The sequence below is a fragment of the Oreochromis aureus genome, linkage group 18 (genome assembly GCF_013358895.1).
Source record: "Oreochromis aureus strain Israel breed Guangdong linkage group 18, ZZ_aureus, whole genome shotgun sequence".
Classification (NCBI taxonomy): Eukaryota; Metazoa; Chordata; class Actinopteri; order Cichliformes; family Cichlidae; genus Oreochromis; species Oreochromis aureus.
Window position 1 is genome coordinate 27,527,304 of NC_052959.1, and position 18,057 is coordinate 27,545,360.

General features: G+C 38.9%; 1 protein-coding gene across 1 annotated transcript in view; it reads right to left on the reverse strand.

Moving 5' to 3' along the window:
- The window catches only part of LOC116328112 (contactin-associated protein-like 4), a 111,537-nt gene that overhangs the window by 20,666 nt on the left and 72,814 nt on the right, over window positions 1-18,057 (reverse strand). The window contains exons 11-17 of the mRNA XM_031749815.2: window positions 12,653-12,759; window positions 10,241-10,360; window positions 8,160-8,360; window positions 6,644-6,806; window positions 5,142-5,269; window positions 4,002-4,172; window positions 59-277 (exon numbers count right to left, since the gene is read on the reverse strand). Coding sequence (XP_031605675.2) covers window positions 59-277; window positions 4,002-4,172; window positions 5,142-5,269; window positions 6,644-6,806; window positions 8,160-8,360; window positions 10,241-10,360; window positions 12,653-12,759 — 1,109 coding nt within the window. The remainder of the gene's footprint in view (window positions 1-58; window positions 278-4,001; window positions 4,173-5,141; window positions 5,270-6,643; window positions 6,807-8,159; window positions 8,361-10,240; window positions 10,361-12,652; window positions 12,760-18,057) is intronic.

The following is an 18,057-nucleotide window of genomic DNA, read 5'->3' on the forward strand; positions in this document are numbered from 1 at the left end:
AGAAGTTACATTAAATATTCTCACCTCTTGAGGATCTGAATATTGGATTGCTACTCACCTATGAACAGCTGGCTGTTGAGCTGCAGGTGGAAGTGTCCATCAGCCAGCGCCTCCTGTGTGGCAACAGGAAGTTCATCCAGTCGAAGCGACGCTTCCTTGACGTTCCGCTCGGCTCGGACTCGATGCCACCGGTTGTCATTCAGCGGGAAGCTCGACTCCACACGAACCTCCAACGGGCCGTTACCAACATCAAAGGAGAAAACCACCTGAGTGGAGGCTTGACAAAGGAGAATGGATAGCATGTGAGGCAAAGGGTAAATGATGTAGGTGATAAAGAAAACGAGGAGGGGTAATATAAAAATATATATTGTTTCATAGGAAATGGTTTAATTAGACATCATATTAAGTTTTTCTGCTCTCTGGTGAAGGACTGTCAATAAATTGATTATAATCAAGATCAAAGTAATCATTAAGATCATACAGTTTCTTAGCTGTAGCAGTGAAGCAATTTCTAATGCATCAAGTAACCTATTTCCAGTTTTTAATCTTAAAAAAACCCAAAAATCTGAAAATAATGAGCTCAACTTTTGAGGCAATGTCTCTTCATTGCTGTTGCTGCTGTTGAGAAAAGACTGAAGATTTCAGTCATTGCTTCTTGTGATGACAAAACGTGGCAGACCCAGCATCAGCATTTAATTTATGCAAACAATGAACATTCACTGCGACTCAATTAATGGGAATTCTACATCTCTGTTGAAACCTCTATTTAATTTGACAAGACAGGTGTTCCCTTGCCAAGTGCAGCTATAATCAATCCTTACACGTAGCTGCATGTTTCCACAGAGCTCCAACAGTCAGTCTAAAACCTGCCAATGGCAAGAGTGGGAATAGAGAAGGGAGTTTTAACAAGCAGGTTTGACTCGAGTGTCTGGAGACAAAACAAGAAGACATCAGGGATGCAGAGCTCTACGGAATGAAGTTTAATTACTCCCCCACAACAAAAACAACAAACACCGACGCCAACAAAGCTCCTAAAGAAGCAAACTGGGAACAGTTCTCACAGGATAACAAACAAGAGAAAGCAAATTCAGGTTGTGTACCGAATACGTGGAAGAAATAGACCACCGTCTGATTGTTGAGAGCACCATGAAAAGAAACACACAGAGTTAAACAATGAACTTTGCAGGATTGTTAGAGCAAGTCAGGCATTTTCAGACTTCCTGCTGTGCTTCTTAGACTTAAGTTCAACCAGTGATACTTTTAAATAATGATCTGAACAGGTGTCAAATACCAGGACATGGTGTCCCAGCAGGATGTCGTATTAATCACGCTGATCAGAATTCACTTCACCTGTCAGTGGTTTGTGGCTGATTATGCAAGTAAGCTTTAAAACATCTTTTATGTACTACGATTTATAGTCTTGCTGTGTGTTTCACATCAGGCTCCTCATTATGTGTTACTGCTTTTTTTTGTTTTAGGACTGGCCAGAGGTGGGTGTCTTGCTGCAGCACACTCTGGAGTGCTTGTTATGGCAAAAGCACTGAAGCAAAGGACATTTTGGGGGGCAGAAACCTGAAGCACACTGCAAGAAACTTGAGCTGTACAGCAAAACAACAACAATATTCACTTTGGGATTTAGGAGCTGCCATAAATAATGAATGAAGCAGTTTAAGGTGTTAAGACCTGCATGATTATTGCAAATTACCAAAGTAAAAAAAAATCCTTTCAGAAAATAAGTCCAGTGTGAATTACAGCCTTTTTTTTTGGTTTTGCTGTTTTTATTACCGCCACTGCTTGTTAGTTCTTAAGGTAAGTATAAATATGTTTTGATGGCTCTGTTACAGGAGGGCTTGTGTTGCAAGCCAGCATGGGACAGTTTACGCCTTATCAGAAAAGTGACATTTCATAGCATAATGAAATTAGTTAAGGACTTTTCTCTCTTTCAACAGGCTCCACAGTTAAATTATGGCAACTTATTAACATAGTTAGGCCTGTAGTTGGCAACCACAGACGTCAGTAAATTTTAATAAAATGCACAGGAGCACAGTTTCTAAATGACATGAAGTCCTCTGGTAATACGTCTATACAAACAGGGCTAATGAGCCGAAGCATGAAACAATACTGCACAGGTAGTAAGAATACAGATGTGCCACTGTGTTGAGGAGTAAACAAAAAATGCTATGAAAATGACATGTGAGTAACAGCGAAAGTATGATATATGACTGATTTTATTCTGTTGAGTGATGCTCAGTTGTGGTACAAAATGATTTACTCCTTTCCTTATACGTTTCTTCTGATTACCACCCACATAGATTTTTCTCTTCATGCTGCGTGAATATTATAAAATAAATCAGATTCATTGCATTCTACTGTGAATTAGAAAATCCCAAACATAACACAGCGCTTACAGTGTGCAGAGAGGTATTGTTCATTTTATACCAGAATTAAATGTAGAAAAATGAAACCTTCAAGTGCAAAAGCTGCAGCATTTGCAGTGCTTGACCTGTACTAGTAAGGTGTTTTTTTGTGATACTGCTGCTTTTAAGGAGGATCTGAGTTTCCTCAGAGATTCGGAGCCATGACTCAGGACCAGGGCCAGCACCAACACCATGCTGGTGCAGCCCTTCTTCAGCACCACAGACAGCGACTCTGTGCTCAAATGGCTGAATACAATTCTGCAGATACTCTGTTCTCTTTGTCCTCTCTAACAAAGGGTAATGATGTAGGAGAGCACAGATGAAGCAAGCTACCATTCTTCATGTTTTGCTGGTGGAAGGTAAGGATGTATCACTATGGGAGCACAAGAGCAAGATGAAGCAGTGTCCCAGCATCCTGCATTAACCTCACTTAGAAATTGTTCTCTATCTCCAGCTACAGTGTAACCAGGCGATCTGAGGCAGCCGGAAACAGAGCAGCAATATTCAGAGCTGGAACAACCACGCTGACAATGATTTCCCTGAGGAGAGATGCTGTTGGTTAGCTACCCCGTATTAGATTTCTACGGTGTGTCCCTTAAATCCAACTTCCTTCAAAATGCATACACAACATAAATTCGGCAACAAGCTCTACACGTGAGGTTAAAGAAACCCAAAAAGTAGCTACAGATTAGTCTAACAGCTGATTCAAGCCTGTCCAAATGACACATGCTGTTGCTGTATGCTTCCCACATTGACTGCCATAATCATATAAAGAAAAGGAGACCTAGTTGGGTAATACAGCTATTCTAAACTGCACAATCTGTGGTAGGCGGTAAGCATACATCCAACACTAAGGAACAATTCCATGGCACCCATAAACTAAATCATACTGTGCTGGTTATTACTGTCATAATATAAATGGCCAACAGTGGTGACCATAAATGTGTGCATTGCATAAGAGACAAGAATTAATGGAGGGTGAGGGTGAAAATACCCCCAAGAGTTCATAAAACAACTGTAAAATTAAAAGCAATGGTGCACAAAAAAACAAAAAAAATTGCAGGGGTAATTATGAGTTCCCTTTTATGGGCTTAGTCTTATTCACATTTATGTTGTGTGGCGAATGCAGTGCCGTGGGTCGGCATTTATCATCAGTGTAGGTGTACGACTGTGAAATGCATTCAACTGCGGCCTGTGGGGGAAGAAAATTGATCATAAAATAACAAATAATGCAGCTTAAAGCATAATAAAATACTGGAAACACAAAAGCAGCACCGAAAGAAAATGCCAAAGAAATCAGTCTTTTGCTGAAAAAACTACACGAAAATGAAGAGTTCAATGTTGTCACCCTCTTCTGTAGGACCCACAGACTATTTCAAACACTTTACTCCTAACACAGAAAAATAACAAGGACACAAGCATTTGGTAAGATCCACAAATAGAAATAAAAGATTTAGAACTATGGCACACAAATATTTTGATAGATAAAAATAAAAACTTGTGCTTTCATACTGTAAAAAAAACTGCACTCCTTTTATCTGTGTTTGATTTGGACTCTGTGTTTAGCCTCCAGCTCTTACTCACAGCTCAGTTCAATCCGGATGAAGTCTTTGATGCCCAGGTTTTCCAGAAATACACCGGAGGCGGCCATGGTTTTAAACAGGAAGGAGATATCTGCGCTCAGCTCTCCGTGGAAAGTAGGAAAGTGGAGGTACGATGTCTCCTTGTCGAAAAACGCAGCATTCCAAAAATTCCCTAAAACAATACATAAATAAACAAAAGTCACCTTCAGCATTCAGAAGTCACATCAAAAGAAACAAGCCAACCTGTTAAACTATCGTAAGCTAATTGTAATTCTCACATTTGAACTGGAACATGTAATTTAGGAACATCAGAGAACATTTTAATAGTGCAAAGAGAGAATGAGGTTCAATTTCATTGCACTGTTATTGAAACAATACTTAAATTGAGTTTGACATCATATAAAGGTAAAAGAATGTGAGTTAACACAGTTATCACTAAGCTTTGTGATAACATGTTCCAGCTTAATCCTAAACCATGGACAGTATCTCCCATCTAGACTAGCTTTGCATGATTCATGGTTAAAAATAAGCTCCGTAGTATGCAGCCCCTCGGTACATCCTCCTTATTTACCTGAAACAAGCTGATTAGCTCCCTACCTTTAAGCCATCTTTCTTCAGACTGGCTGGCCCTCATAAACTGACCTTATCTTTTGAAATGTGGGCCATGTTTAATTTAAGTATCCGCCAAGTAAGGGGTGCTTAACAAATTTATCAGACCACCTGATAAGGTTTATGGCACAGCTGCCCTAAATTAAACAATCTCTTCAATCGAAATGATATTTTAAAGGCTGTTATTATTAATATTATTATTATAGTGGTAATAGAGAACAATGAGAGCAATGAAACAATAAAATTAAATTGATTAATTTCTGACTTTCTCAGAGACATCCAGCGTGCTGACCCCAATTAGTGTATAAAAACTTGAAGCTGAAAACTTCAGTTTGTTAAATGCTTAATTAATAAAGCAATATACTATTTTTTTGTTTGTTTTAAACATGTTTACAGAATACTTATTTGGTCTTATTTTTTATGACAGGTGGTCTAATAATTGTTTTACGCATTGTATAGATGAAAGAAAATAAGGAAAGGGATAATAGGTTCATATCAGTGAGGTTCAATCGAAAATCATAGGGGGTCTTACGATCGCCGTGACACTGCAGTGGTCCCACCCTGTACACAGCCTCTGAACCTGGCCTCTGTATGTCACCCAACACCAGAGACCTGACAGGTAGGCTGTCCTTATGGGTGAGCAGGCCCGAGTCTTCAGTCCTGGAGGAAAATAAATGCATATGAACCAAACATGAGGGGCAAAGAAGAAAAATCAGGATTAATGTAACAAAAAAGGGATGAAGAGAATAAACAAATACAGGATGACAAACCGTAAACTACATTCACTTAGTATTTATTTATAGATTTATTGGTTTGTGTGTTTTAATGTTACATCTCTCTTGCAATAAGATTACATGATGTGACGGTCTGACGCAAACATTGCAGAGTGTAGGTGCAATCTCTTGGGGACCTATTTATTTCAAAACCAATTTATAGCCCTCCTGCCAGTCAAAACTTTATCCTTGGCAGTTATCCTAACAGCTAGCCCCAGATGAAGAAATCCCCTGTCCATTTATGCTCACATTTTTGCTTCCTGCACTTTGGATAATCTGCTGGTTATCCTGCTTCCTCTAGAAATTTGAGTAAAGAAATACATCCGGGACTCAGAGTGAAGAGCAAAGACAGCACTTTGGGAATCTGATGAAATATTGAGGGGCAGAAGTAACAGCTCCGGTCGGTAAAAATAGAGTTAGATTTGCACAAACAGCTTGGACTGGGAAATGATGGAAGGAAGTGAAGCATGGCAGGATTGGTTACAACAGGAGGAAAGGTTAGAGCGGTTTTTGTTTCTTCCTCTGCTCCATTTATCCCAGCTGATTTAGTGTTTGCTAAACCACCAAAGTTACAAGTCAAGCGGGGCAAGTCAATCATGTTTCATATCCTGAATAAGAGGTTAAAGTTGGAGAGATGCACTGTGTGTGTATTTCCTGTAAAATCTGTCCGCTATTTACTTCAGCCAAGCTGATTTTGACATTTTTTTTTCACCACTCATCTTGTTGCAGACAGAATGCTTTCTGGCTGTCAATGGACCTTTTTTCCCTCCACTAATTTTTAACCACGTATATTCACCAGGAGCAGAAACAGATGTTTCTTTTTGGGGAATAAAGAGTTGTTAATTTTTCAAATCAGTTTTCTATTTTCTAATAAAAGAATTTCAGTAAAACTTTTACTGTCATTTAAAATAAATGAACAACTTTTGTTCCATTTGACAGATCTCAGCACTCTCAACTGTTTTACCCATTAAAAGGAAAGTAGACTGATATGAGGTATTATTTGATGTAGAAGGCCACTCTAAGGGAAGATGGTGACCTTTGTATTTTTTGTAAACAAATGCATATACAGTATCATGGTCTTTTGTTATTCTCTTAGATTTATTTGTGTTTTTTATTTTTCCTGAGTAATTATTACACAGTGCTTACTGGACCATGGAATAATGCCTGGGATCACTGATATTTACTTCACATTAACTAAAAATGACGGCACATAGTAGATGCATATGTAGAGAAAAATGTGTGTATTCATTAAGTTCAGTACCACTCCATGCGGTCAGCATCACAGTTGCAGTAGTGTTGTAGATCGACACAGTCGCCCTGCAGACCGCAGGCACACTGCTGGCTGCCCGGTTGAGCTCCACCCCAATAAGTCTGAACTCGACCCGTACCAGGACCGCCGAACCACCAGCTGAGTGGAGAGCCCTCTGAAACACAAATGTACACCAAAACCAACGTGAACAACTTCTGATAAGTCAGCTTTATAAATCTGAGTTTTATCTTGAGAAGATATTGTGCTATGAAAAGCTGAAGCTGCAAATATTTACATTTCCTAAATATGTACAGCCTAAATTACAGTCAGAGATGCAGTAACCTATACATTAATAGTAAAAACCTGCCAAGTAAAATCTAAAATGAACAAAAAATACAGCAAAAGTGAAACCACCCAATCCAAATTGTGTGTTTTCTGTGTGTTTAAGGTCATTAAAATTGTCTAATATGCATGTAATACAAACAAACTGTATTCATTACAAAAAAACCCCAAAAACATTTTATTAAGACTTCTCTCCACTATACCGTGAACATAAATACTACCTAGATGAGCTTGCTCATTGTCGCTCTCACATCACGTACTGCTCTTATCTTGTGATGCTGATGTAGAGAGTGACCTTTTTATTGTAAGTCACTTACAACAAAACTTTTAACTAAATGCCAGAGGGACATAACACAACACCCCCACTCACTTAATTCTTGCAGTTCTCCTTCCTCAATTCATGTCCCATTTTCCCTGAACAGTCTTTGTCTTGTTTTCTAGCTAGATGTCTTCCCTGCCCCCAGACAGGCAATGGACAGAGGATTATAAATGCATAATGAGTACCAAAAGAGCTAATACTAAGCACGCAGTGCTCCGCTGCACTTTTTCTCTGTATGCTGCTTGGTTACCAAAAGGATTAAAGATAAATGTTGGCTGACAAACATGAATGGTTTCCAGTTAGATATAAAGGCTGTTCTTTATAGTTTAGCTGAGCCTAACTGACTGTGTTTGGGTCAATTAAAGAGTTGCAGGACCGTGAAAAAACATCGAAAAGAAAAACGCAGACAAAATAATTGGGCTTAATTCTCGAATCTAAAAGAAGGAGACATGTAAACACAATCCATTAGTCTGGCTCACTGGTAAACAGGAAGAAAATCCTGATGCTGATTAAGTTTGCAGCAATGAGCATAGCAATCATTTTGTTTTCTCTAGTGGAGCGGGGAAGACGTGTGGAGCCGCGGGGTGTTTGATTGCTTTCTTGAGAGCTTTGTTTTTGTAAAAAATGATATATGCCTCTTATAACTCTTAAAAAATTTGATTCAGTGAGTCACAGCTTGAATATTTTACTATCCTAAAGATGATTATTTGCTTTGCTGTCATTTTCTGTGAGTAAATCATTTTTTGCTCTTGGTGGTAAACAAATCTAAAAAGGCAAAGTCAGCGCACGTTCACATTTTTGTACTTCTTCTTTGCGTCAACTGAGCAGTTGCATTGCTTTTGTTTTTTTTTAAAACAGGGGTCTCACCTGGGGTGTTGAGGAGACGGGACTTTTTGCAGTGATAAGACAGTTCCTGTTCGCAGTGCTCCGATTGCTTAATGACGGCCAACAGCTGCTCTTCCTCAGACAAGTAGTCAAAGTGGATTGAATACTGGTTTACGCCTGGAGATGGTCGGAGTCTGGTCAGCTCTGTGTTGTTGTGCTGGATCACCATCCATGTGTTCTCCTCTGCAGACAGAGATATACAGGCATGACGATGCCAATTACACAACAAGGTGAAAGAGAATTAAAATAAAGGAAGCTTTTTCCTCCATTTATTCTCCTCTTTTACTTTCAAAGAGTGGCTTTTTAAAAACAAGCCTTTATTTATTAACCAAGGTAATCCAAAAGACATAAACAACAGGGACACAGTATGACTCAATAAAGAACAAGCCGAGGCTTTAAATAAACACAGGAGGTCACCGTGGAAACACCAGGTTAACAAGGCATAGCTTAAAATAATTAAGTTGATAACAAATAATCTAAAACCAGCAGCAAGGGAGCAGAAACTGGAGACTAAGAAAAAATAAGGAAGTAACTAAATGGGGAATCACAGAGATGAGATGAAAAAAGGCACTAAAGCACAAAGAAACTTTCTCACAAAGAAAGTAAAAAAGTCTAGAAACAATACAAAAACCAACCAACCAATTCAAAAAGTAAATGCCATGGTCCTGAGTCGGTGACCCTGTGTTTTGTGTTTTTGTGTTTAGTTATACCTTTTGAATTATGTTTTTTTGTTTTGTATTATATTCACTGTTCCTGGTTTCTAGCTTTCTGTTCCATTCTATTCTGTTCTCCGTGTGTTGTATGCTTAGTCTTAGTTTTCCGTCTTTATGTCTTTCCTGTGTTCGGCGTCTAGTTACTTTTGTCTCTGTGCTTCATGTTCCCTCTGTTCCAGAGTCTGTCATGTTTCCATGTCTCAGTGTCTAGTCTGTGTCTTTGTGAGTTGTCTCGTGCTTCTTGTTTTAGTGATTGTCCGTGTCCTATGTCAGTGTATCCTCCTTTGCTTCCTGTGTCTCGTTATGTCGGATTAGCCCCACCTGTGCTTCCCTCCTGTTTTCCATTCCCTCGTTACTCCCTGGTGTATTTGAGTCCTGTGTTTTTCTCTGTCCGTTGTTGCGTTGTACCCTCACTGTGCTGTGTTTTTTCCGCCGTGCTTCTGGTAATGTTCTGGTTTTCTGTTTCCTGGTTTTGTTTTCTAGTTTCCCTGTTTTCTAGTTTGAGCTTCGTGTTTTGAGTTTCTAGTTTAGGTTTTGTGTATTTCATGTTCAAGTTTTCTCCAGCCATAAAGATGCCGCCTTTAGTTAATCATTCTGTCTCTGAGTCCTGCGTTTGGGTCTTACATCCTGCTTGTCACAGTACACCCCTTGACACTAAATTAGAAAAACAACACTCACAAAAATCCCCACAAAACCCACAGACAACTGTTTCTTTTACAATGCATTAAGTTGCTAGATAAGGGGTTAATAAGAATGTTGACTAATAAATGTAACTGTTAAATGAAAACCATAAAACAAAAAAAAAGCAGACAACCGTAAAAAATTTATCAGTGCTGATCATAAATCTTTAGAATGGAACAATGCAACAAAAAACTTCTCCAGATAAGTTATGGAAAACTTTGCTGGGTCACTATACATATATTACACGAGGCACTGCAGTCTGTCAGTGTCTGTTACGAGGAATCCCAGCCCCACTGAAAGCCAAAGCCCCACTCACGGCACTTGAGTCTGACTCAAATGCTAATATAGATGAATGTGAACATCTGAATTCTAGCTTGGCTGTTTGTCATATACGTTTGTAATGTTCAGTTTTCACCTTCTTCTTCACTAAATGTTTTTCTTTATTGAAATAAAAAGCATGGAATCAAAAAAGAAACAAAAGAATCGTGATATTTATTAGTTATTTAAACCATGTCGACAGATGGATAGAGACTAGGAGGTTAGACAGAGAAAGCGATGATAGAGACAAGTTCTGTAGTATATAACAGTGCAAAACATATGTAAATGTTAATACAAGCAAATGTTGACTGATGATGGTAGTAAAGGGGGCTGTAAGTGTGGGTGTGTCACCTGTCATGTTGCAGTAGACCAGCTGCGGTTTGATTGGTCCGCTGCCATCCACGTCGATATAAAAATGTCCCGATGTGTTGCCTTTGTGTTTGTATGCCTCACAGGACTGTTCATACACAGCTGGAAGGAAAATAATGAGATCAACAACGTCAACATGCTGGCCCATGGGAGCTGCCAGGGGATGGAGATCAAAACTATGGAGGATTAGGGGTTCTGCTTCATACGTACGTATCGCCACTGAATCAATGTCACATGATCAGAACGAAGAAAATAATCAGAGGCTCTCAAGAACTAAAGTTATATCCAGCTGGAGACGATGGTAATGACTAGTGGGAATACCCAGTCAAAAAATAAACTTCTGCTCCGTCTCCTTCTTTTTATGCTTGAGCCCATAAAGTGACACCCATATCTAAACACTTCACCTGTTTATCTCTTTTCCTCAACTCAAAGAAAATACTTTTATTTATCAGGATTAAAAAAAGGCTTACACAAAAATCTCTTTACAAGTCTTGAGGATCTAAGTTGAGATAACTGGCACAGAACTAACAGCAGGAATCACCTTATGTACATAAATGTATGTATTGATTCAGTATTAGCATCATCGCCCTCTTTCCTTTTAATCATACACCATCAAAAAGTGAGAAGTTTCCTGGACAGGCATCCCAGGAAGCTCTTAAATCAAAAACGCCACTTAGTTGTCCAAAGAAAAACTCTTTGTTCTGTCACAAGTACCAATTTGCATCACCACCAACAACAAAGGGAAAAATCCATGTCACTGTAATTGTAGCAGCCTCAGAATCACGAGTTTTGTAAACACTGGAGCTGGAGCTACCAGCTCGACAGGTCATTTGATGCTGCTTTAAAAACCCTCACGTGAACGATGGGGAGCAAGATGAGACTATTATGTAGATGAAAGCAGCGCAACACACTATTAAGGGTGATCTGTCTTTTAATAAATAATAATGTCATAAAACAATAAAAAGGGAAGAAAAATGAACTGTCTGCAAGTTTTCAGTTATTATACTGTAAGTCATTCCGTTACATTATGTACAAGGTAATTAATTATCAGAATTAAATGTTCTTTTTCTCTTACAATTTTTCTTCCAGTTTAATTTAATTAAAGCTTAAAGCTTAAAGTTTCATCTGTCAAAACTATCAGACTGTCTTTTCATTAATATGAAAAATGCTTTTGGTTTTGACAATATAGGAGACTAATTACGCCACGTCAAGGCGGCATTAACTTGATTTTTTTTTACTTTGTCTTCTGTTTGTTGTTATTTTGTTTTATTTCAAACATGTAAATATATAATAATAAGTCAATCAGTTCATTTTACCAATAAAGCTGCCATATTTTACACAATCAAAGGGTCCAAAACATTAGGACATTTTGCTTAATAACTAGTTTAACACTAGGCTAAAAGGATGTGCTTCACCTCTCAGACTGAAAGTTTGGACCTTGTTTTTCCATCTTTGGCCAAGACTTCCACAAATGGTATTACATGATAAGGTATAGGTGTGGTAATGCAACAAGATAAAAAAGGAAACTAAAACAGTGTCGGATTAGGAACAGGTAGAAAATAAAGTTGTTATGATGGATAAAAGCATTAATCACATTTGTTCAACCTCGAGGATGCACACACTCACGTCTTCTGATGAGTAACATGTATTTTTGAATAACTTTATTTAGAAAAGCAAAAGACTCATTTTAGAAGGTGAAAACTATGCATCAAGTCAGAAGTTCACAGTGCGATTAAAAACTAAAAGGTTATGTACCATAGGGAAGCATAAATATGATGACTAAATCCTGAAGCCATGTTTACTTTTAATAGGTTCATTGGTTTCTTACGGTTATTATCTGAAGAGGTGAATTAAACACAAAGAAAGCAGGGAAGCTAGTTAAATTCCTCAGCAGGGGAGTACTGGAGGTCACTGTGGTACAGTGGTTAGTATTGTCAAAGGTCCCATGTGTCCTTTTTCTTGTGTTTCCATGTTCTCCTTGTGCCTGTGAGTTCTCTGATTGTACTCTGGATTCCCTCCACAGCATACAAAACATGCTCATTAGTTTAACTGGTGATTCTAAGTTGACTGCAGATGTGAATGTATGCATTTTTATGTATTTTTCATGCAACAGACTAGCGGCCTGTTGCTGGGACAGGATCCTGGATGGGTTTTCCCTGTCCATCTATACATGGATGGCATACTGGAGTATGGTTTTCAGGACAAGCTATAAGTGATACCTTTGTATCATACATAGATTTACCCGAGATACAGTTTTGAGATTTACAAAAATGAATGCTATAAAATAAAGATTTATAAAGCTATTCTGCTAAATTGTACAAATTCTACTTGTGGCTGTTATGACTTTAATCTGCTTGAATCTAAAGGTTTCTTCCTGCTTGAAAGGTGACTCACAGCTGTGGCAGGTCGCTCCACTGTAGCCACTGTCAGAGCAGTTGCAGTGAAAGACAGTCCAGGACTGACTGCAGGGACCGCCGTGTTCACAAGGACTGGGAGAACACCTGAAACACACAGAGGGAGAGAAAAGTCGAGAAGATTATGAAATGGCACCCTGCTGGATGTTTGTGTGGGAGATAGTTGAACGTCTTTATTTTTGCTGTCACAAAATGAAAACAAAACTCAAAAATCAAGAAATGTATACATTGTTATATATACATACATACAGTGACAGCACATTTGAAAACATCCATTTGTTTGTTTGGCAGCTTGAACACTAGGAACCAATTTTAACTGCTAAAAACCTTTCAAATGGGACAAAAGCAGTTGATGCAAAACATACCTTTCATCTGTTATTGTCAAGAGCATCAAACTTTGTTTTGTTTGAAACAGGTGCTGAAGCATCTTTTATGTTTTAGCCGAGTCACTTATCGTACAATGAGCGAGCAGACTCGAGCTATTTATGAACACTTTGACGGGAAAACCGACTGCCAGGATCAACTCTTTGACCTTTTGGAATTACTTAATGGTGCAGATGATACTAGATAATTATGATTGGCCAAAATGCTTTCAAACTCTCAGTATACTCAGTATACTCTCAAAGCACTTGAAATTATTTTCACAATGACTCTGTTATATAAAGCGCTTTTGTTAAATGGACAGAAAGCATTTCAAATGTTTACTCAAGCATGTCACTCACTTCATGGCTAAATGTGTGTAGGAGGGTCAGGAAAAAAATGCAGAAAATATTACACTTCGAATATTTGCAGGAGGTTCTATTTTCCATTTAGGCAACTTATTGTGGGAGGCTGATGAAGTGGGGGGAAAAAATAATCCGGTGTACAACATCTTTTGTAACATTGCGAAACAATTCAGCTGAAAGCTCATTTAGTAAAAGACAAAATATCATTTCTTTGCTTTTCACATACTTTCCTTCTGAGAGAAAACATGCACAACTGATTTCAGTATTTCTTTCCATAGGTTACAACTGGTTTTATATGGACTGACAGTTATATAGAGCTTTTCTAGTAACATATAACATTCAAAGCACTTTACCCTTCAAGCCATATTCACCAATTAACACACCCTTGTATGCATCAGTGCAATCTGGGGTTCAGTGTTTTGACTGAGGATAGTATGCATGCAGGATGGATGAGCCAGGAGTCAACTCTCTGACCTTCCAATTAGAAGAAAACAAGCTTTATCTCTTGAGCCATAACTGCCAAAAATCCTTTAATTCAATCTGCATTCTTAATTTTGCAAAAATAAGTCAAGGCTGGGAAAACATTTCCTCCCAAAAAATCGAAAATCAGATACTTTTCTTTCAGACAGATTTTTGTGATTTGGTTACTAAACATCTGTTGACAAGACTATAGTAAGTCCAGCGATGCAGATGCTGTACTGCTTTACTGTGGTAAAGAGGTAATCATTAAGGCACAGCTGGTCTATACACATTCCTTCCCTTACCTACAGTATGGCCACAACTTTGGGTAGAACAAATAAGCTTACAGCGTCGTGAGTGCTGCCCACAGAAATGACTTTGGACAGAGGGTGATCGTACAAGTGTGTGCATAAATACATGCACACACTTGCTATTTTTTTTTTTTTTACACAAATAACAAAAGAAACCCAAATATAAATATAATATTGTAACTACATAAAATCTCAATTGTCCCAAGGGATTCAACTCCACCATCTTGAACTGCAGCTGTTAATGTGCATATGTGAGCTCAGCACCATCTGAGGCAGCTTCTGGTTGGAGGGGCCCTCCAGGTTGCAGCAGATCTACAGAGCAGAGCAAGCATTACTGTCGCCAGCTGCAGTTCAAGACAATGGATTTAAGATTTGAAATAGCTGAAAAAAATGAAGAACTGCCACAGCAGCAACCTCACCTATAGTTCCTGATTTCCTAGTGTTTTGCATATTTGTCACACTTACATATTTCAGATCATCAAAGAAATTTTAATTTTAGACAACGATAACCCAAGTAAATAAAAAATGATTTTTTAAATGAATATTTCATTGATTAAAGGAGAAAAGCCTACCTGGTACTGTGTGAAAAAGTAATTGCCCCTCTTGTGAAATAATTAATTAAATGTAAATAATCACATTTTTTGGAAAGCTTCACTTAACACACTCAGGCCTGATTACTGGCAGACCTGTTGAATCAAGAAATCACTTGAATAAAACCGGTCTGACAAAGTGAAGCAGGCTAAAAGAGCTCAAAAAGCAACACATCATGCCACAATCTAAAGGAACTGTTGGGAAACAAAGTCACTACATCTATCAGTCTGGAAAGGGTTACAAAGGTTTTGGGACTCCAGTGAACCAGGGTGAGAGCCATTATCCACAATTTAATTTTGGTAGGCCAATCACTCCTGGGAAGGTTTATCACTGTTCCAAGAGTACATTGACAAATCATCAAGGAGGTCACAAAAGACTCTAGAACAACATTCAAGAACCACAGGCTTTGCATGTCTCAGTAGAGGTCAGAGTTCATGACTCAGCAATAAGAAAGAGACTGGGCAAAATTGGCATCGTCAGGAGATTTCAGGGAGAAAACCCCTGCTGACCAAAAAGGCTCGTGGAGACTTGTGGCTACTGACTGATGATACAAAAGTCAAACTTTTTGGAACGTGTGTTTCCCATTATATCAGGCGTAAAAGTAGCACAGCATTTCAGAAAAGGAACATCGTACAGGAATATAACAGTAAAATATGGTGGTGGCAGTGTGATGGTCCGGGGCTGCTTTGCTGCTTTGCCTCAGGACCAGGAAGACTTGCTTATGCTTACTTTAAAAAAAAAAAGTAAGCATAAAAACAACAAAATGAAAATGAAAAAATTAGGTGTTCAGCCTTTAAAAGGAAGATAAATAACCAGGCCTGGTCAGGTCTTTACTGTTTTTGCTGATCTGTGCAATTATAATAACTGCGCAAATCATTTCACTCGGAAAGAAAGATATTCTTTCAGTTGTGTTAGTTTTTTCTTATTTTCCAATAAACGCTGAGCTCCACTCTCACTGGAATAATAAGTAAAGACATCAAGTGCACAACGTTGGGTAGAACAAATAAGCTCACAGGGGTCAGGGGTCCATGTACACAACAATATAGATAGAATGAGAGAAATGTTGGAACAAGGGGATGATTTTTCATATAAGTAAAGACATCTAGATGCAGATTGCTGCATACTGCCATTTTGTCTTGGAAAGTTTTGTTAATGAAGTTTATTTTTGAAGATGTGGGATTAAACATGATGGTCATGAAGGTGGTGACAGAGATGAAGACTTAGATGAAATGGAAAGAGTACAGGAAGAAAGAAAGCACAATTTAACTTCTACCCTTCCCAACTGAAATATCACAAGCATCATTTGACACTCTTCAAAGAACAGAAAAAGAATGCAGACACAAAACATCCACTACTCCCCAGGTGCACACACAGGCACATGCCTGCCCTGCACATATATTATGACATAACAGCCTCTGGCAAACACCTACTACTGGAGAAATGCACTGTCACAGACAGATAATCGCAGATAGATGACCAACAAAGTTGTCTACAGACTGCAAACAACCTCATCTAAAACACTTCCATCCTCTGCATTCATACTTAGCCCTAAGGCATTCAGGGATTGTCTTTACTCAGTAAATCAGGATCTAGGAGCCCACTACCTGACAGAGCCTCGTGAGCCACATGACCACTTTAACATACCAAAACCAAACTCCACAGAGATTCCCATCTTTTCTCAGATTGTGTTTTTATTGGCATTTTTCACTCAGTCCAAGTATTTCCAATTATAACGAGAAAAAGGAGAATTTACTGAAAAGCCTTTGACTATTGCGGCCTCAGAATCTCATCTCTGCTTTTTGTTGTTGTTGTTGTGCTAAGCTAATAGGCAGAATGCTACAGGCATAGCTCTAAAGAATGTAGCCTCATGGGCAGTGTAGTCCGTGTTGCAGGGAGAATGGACTGCCATACACGTTATGTGTCTGTGAGCAAGAGGAGGGAGAAAAGGAGAGTGAAAAAGTATGAGCTGTCATCGAGCAAAAACGGGAGCTGGAAGCATGTAAAATAATAATAACCACTGCAGCCAAGAAGAGTGCCTGAGCAGCCCAGTTGTAAGTAAGTACGGAGCCCCGCAGGGGACATGGGAGAAAAAAAAATTACGATGAACTTTTGCGCGAGATCTCGCAAAACTTTTGCGAGATCTTTTTGCGAGATCCCGAGTTTGTTTTGCGAGATCTCGCAAAGTCCGTCTTAATTTTTTTCTCCCATGTTTAAACGAAACTCCGTAAGTAAGCTATTAATGCTGTGTCCAAATTCATGGGCTGCATCCTCCTGAGGACCCGGCCTTCGTGGTGACGAGGCCGGGTCCTTAGAATCGGGTAGGCCGGAAGTAAACGGCTGGGGAAATTGGAAAGTCTAGCCTTCAGATTTGCGTCACCGCTGTCTCGGTGGAGTTTAACTGCCGTCTGCTCCTTGCTATCTAAAATATAACAGGACACTGGCGTAAACAGAAACCATCTCATACTTCTGTTTAATCAGTTTTCTGTTTGACGTTTATTCAGCTGTGTAAAACCAAGGAGGAACCCACCCGGGATTAATGAAGTTTTATTTTCTTTTATCTAATCTAATCTAATCTAATAACTTTAATCTCAGCCAAACCAATTTACTCATGAACAAATAAAACACTGAAAAAAAGACAAACAATAACATTTTTAGGTTATCTAAGTGACTTATATATTACGTTTAACCTGAGTAGCAAAGTCCACGGTGATCTGAAAATGATGTGTCGGGGAGTTGTGCCTCTCGGCGGCTTCAGTGACCCTCGAGCTCCCGGCTAGCTATCGAGCTGGTGGGTAACAGACGTCTCCAAAGCGGGAAACACTTTTTTGCAAATATGCGATATCTTGATAAACCGAGCAGATATTTGAAGTTTACACACCCACATTCTCGCCTGAAAATATGTTAAAAGTTTATTTTGTGACCCAGAAAGATTAATAAGAGTAATTTTAAAATTTAGTAGTAGCCGCCATTGCCGGAAACTGGAGTTTGGCTGGGCCACGCTATGAATTCTGGGATATGGTGGGCCACGAAGAATTTGGACACAGCTAGTCACAGAGAGAGAGAACATCGCCCTGTAACCATGGCAACCGTAACGCTGCCGCCTGGAACAACAGAACGTAGCTGTAAAACCCAAACAGTTCTGACCCGCCACAATATGAAACAGGAAAGTACCGCCGTGTAATCCATTTATTTCAACAAAGTAACTGTATTCTAAATACCGTTTAAAAAGTACCTTTTTAAACGGTAACTGTAACGGAATACAGTTACTCATATTTTGTATTTTAAATACGTAACGGCGG